Here is a 3385-nt window from a genome sequence, read left to right on the forward strand (position 1 = left end):
GAATGATTCCACAGAGCACACATCCAGAGCTGCAGGTAAACTGCCCCAGGTTATACAGCAGTACAGCCACTGCTAAACTGTTTTACAGCCAGAAATATCTCTTTATTTTAAAAGACACCATCTTCTGAGTACTTTCTGTCCCACATTCATGTTTTGCAGTTCTCTCTTGCTTCAGTTTCAGGCTGGTTGCCTCAATTTGTTGATGACTTGCCACATTCCATCAGACACGTTCATTTCCTCCTGCAGAAAGCAACTTCCCAGTGCTGTTCAGCCCCCCAGCTCCATGCTGTAAACCAAATAAAGCCCTTTGGGAATGTCGCAGGAGAATCCTCAAACCAGGGCAAACCACAAATGTGTCAGCTGAGGGAAGCTTGTCATGGGAGGAGGTGTAATACTCAGATATAAATGATGCTGGGGGTCAAAGCTTCCCTGTTTTCTCACTCAGGGTACTTCTTACCAGGCCTCAGATGTCTGCAAGGATCTGATCTTGTTTTGTGTTTCAGAAAAAGTGCAAAACAGAGAGGGAAACTGAGAAATGGGTCCAGAAATATGACACAGACATGGCAGAAAAACAGGTATTGGCTTTAAGTGCTTTGCTCTGCCATGAGGTGATTTGCTCAGGTAGATTTCTGTCCAAAGGGACACCTGGCTCTTACCCAGGAGGCCATGGAAATGAGAGGCAGTTCTGCATCCACATGAACTACAGGAAAGGGATCTTTGTCCTGCCTGCATGTCCAGGAGTCCTCTGCTGCTTTGGCTTTAGGAAAAGTTACATCCACTGCTAAATCCCACATTATCTGAGGGCAAATGGGTCACCATGTTCTGCCAGTGATGTCCACCTGATGCCAGGAAACGGGTTTTTCAGTTTTGCTCCAATCCTCAATCCCTGTGGCCCTACCTGGTGTCCAAATCCTGCTCTTGTTCCTGCTGGATCTTTGGGGGATGTGCTGGGTGTTAAGGAACCCAACAGCCTGCACCCAGCTGAGCCGTAACAGGCTGAGGGTCACATCAGCACCCCCAAAACTTGTCTCTGGGAAGGCCCCTGTGGCTTTCCTGTTCTAGTATTTAGGGGGTTGGATGAAAGCTGCTGGACTCCTAACAGAGCAAAATGCAGGGAAGGGCCTGAAAGCTGCTGCTAATTGTAAGGAATGATCCCCCTGTCAAATGTTTAATAATGGGATTATTTTCGTTTCCTTCTCTGTGGAGAAGCAGAAGCCCCATGTTTGGGGCAGAATTTGTCAAGGCAGACCCACCTCCACACTCCTGGTTCCCCAAATCTTCCATTGTGGGAGCATTTTTCAGGGGAGCATCAAGGGACCCAGCACCTCATGAAACTCCCTGAGTACTGGGCACATGCCTTCCTTTTGAATCCCTTTGGAAAGGCTACAACCAGTTGAGGTTCCATGGCTTTGGGATGGGTTTCAGGACCCTCAGCTGGGAATGTGGGGAGGAGCTGCTACCTGCTGTCCCTGATCCCTGCTGTCCTGCCAGGCCACGTATGAGGAGGTGGAGGCTGTCTACAACGAGGAGAAGGCCCAGCTGGCCCTGCTGATGGAGAAACACGCTCTGCTGCTCCAGGAGTATACTGAGATTGAGGAGGAGCGCAGGATGCTTAAGGAGAAGGCAGAGGAAGCTGCACGGGAAGCTGCCAGGAGGAACGATGCTGCCACCTACATCCAGGCCTTCTGGAAAGGCTACTTGGTGCGGTCCATCTACAAGTCAAAACTGAAGAAGGGCAAGGGCAAGGGCAAGGGCAGGGGCAAGAAATAAAGCCCTAAATCTTTTCTCTCCCTGGCAAAACTGCTGTGTCTGAGCTCTTCCAGATAAAAGCATTGAATTTTTAAGGTTGGAAAAGACTTTTAAGATCATCGAGTCAAGCCAGTACCACCATGTTCACCACTAACCCAATTCCTCAAGTGCCACATCCACATGTTTTATGAACGCTTCCAGGGATGGTGACTCTACCACTCGCCCTGGCAGTCTGTCCCAGGGCTTTAGGACCCTTTCCATGAAAAAAGCTTTGTTAATATTTAATATAAACCTCCCTTGGTACAACTTGAGGCCATTTCCCCATATCCTGTCAAGTCCTGCTTATGTGGATTTGACAGCCCACTCCTGACTTTAAGGCCCTTCCTTGCAGCCTCCCTTCCCAGGAGAGAGCAGAGGCCCCTCTCCCCTCAGATATGCCCAAGGAAGGTGTGTTCCCTTCTTGGCAGCCACAAGAAATGCCAGGATCTGTGAGACGTTGAGAAGTTGGTACCCATGTGGATAGTTTGGGGTGTAGTTACATCAAGAAGGACATTTCCTGTCCAGGTAGACTTCAGTTTCCAAACACCAACAGCCTCCAGGGAGATCTTAAAGCCCCTTACAGTGCCTAAAGGGGCTCCAGGAGAGTGGGAGAGGGACTTGGGACAAGGGCCTGGAAAGACAGGACACAGGGGGAATGGCTTCCCACTGCCAGAGGGCAGGGATGGATGGGATAGTGGGAAGAAATTGTTCCCCCTGTGAGGGTGGAGAGGCCCTGGCACAGGGTGCCCAGAGAAGCTGTGGCTGCCCCTGGATCCCTGGAAGGGTTCCAGGCCATGTTGGATGGGGCTTGGAGCACCCTGGAATAGTGGAAGATGTCCCTGCCCATGGCAGCGGGTAGAACTGGGATGGGCTCTCTGAAAAACAGTCTTTGGAGTCCAAAGCACTCTCAGGCTGTTGCAGACCCCATGCAGGACTGGCCCCATAGGCTGCCTCAGTGTCCCTAGTGCTCCTGGCTGAAGGACTCTCCAGGGAGGAATGGCTCACCCAGCTCCAGAGGGGCAGGAGCTCAGCCCAGAGCAGCGCATGGGGTATCCTTCACTCTCGGAGCTGCCTAGCCCGGATCCTGAGGCTTGGAGTGCAGTGCCCTCTCTGGAGAATTCCCAGGGCTGGGGGAGCCCCCTGAGCCCCTGGCTGGGACAGTGTGTGAAGGTGATGGATAAGGATAATGGGATCAGGGGAATCAGAGCGGATCAGGCAGATGAGTGAGACATGATCTATGATGGGGGGGGTGGGAATGAAGGGGAGAGGATAAAGGGGGAAGAAGGAAGGGCAGAGGGAAAAGGGAAGAGGGAATGGGGAAGGGGAAAAATGCCTGTGAAGAGAAAGGGGAACAAGGAAAGGGAAGAACCCTCAGCAGATATGGGGACATCTGGCCGGGCAGCACCTGCCACAGGCCCACAGTCCTCCACAGTGCCCTGTGGACAGGGTCCACATCAGGCACAAATCCAGGCCCGTGTGCAGGTGGAGGGAGCAGGTGAGCAGGACAGTAGGATGGGGCTTTACTTCCAAGCGGGGCAGGCAGCACCCACGAGAATTTTTTACGGGAAGATTTATATGGGATAATTTTCAATCCTCC

General features: G+C 52.1%; 1 protein-coding gene and 1 long non-coding RNA gene across 3 annotated transcripts in view; one reads left to right on the forward strand and one right to left on the reverse strand.

Annotated features, from left to right (window-relative positions):
• Positions 1-2425, forward strand: part of IQCD (IQ motif containing D) — a 6978-nt gene extending 4553 nt beyond the window's left edge. Inside the window, exons 3-4 of one of the 2 annotated variants that reach the window (XM_008642933.2) lie at positions 504-575; positions 1492-2425. In XM_008642933.2, coding sequence (XP_008641155.1) covers positions 504-575; positions 1492-1770 — 351 coding nt within the window. In that variant the 3' untranslated portion in view covers positions 1771-2425. The remainder of the gene's footprint in view (positions 1-503; positions 576-1491) is intronic. The other variant, XM_017746509.1, reaches the window with a different exon arrangement.
• The window catches only part of LOC108449684, a 22345-nt gene that overhangs the window by 11154 nt on the left and 7806 nt on the right, over positions 1-3385 (reverse strand). Inside the window, exon 2 of the long non-coding RNA XR_001865943.1 lies at positions 1354-1357. This is a non-coding gene — a long non-coding RNA (uncharacterized LOC108449684). The remainder of the gene's footprint in view (positions 1-1353; positions 1358-3385) is intronic.

The sequence above is a fragment of the Corvus brachyrhynchos genome, unplaced genomic scaffold (genome assembly GCF_000691975.1).
Source record: "Corvus brachyrhynchos isolate BGI_N302 unplaced genomic scaffold, ASM69197v1 scaffold19, whole genome shotgun sequence".
NCBI classification, from domain to species: Eukaryota; Metazoa; Chordata; class Aves; order Passeriformes; family Corvidae; genus Corvus; species Corvus brachyrhynchos.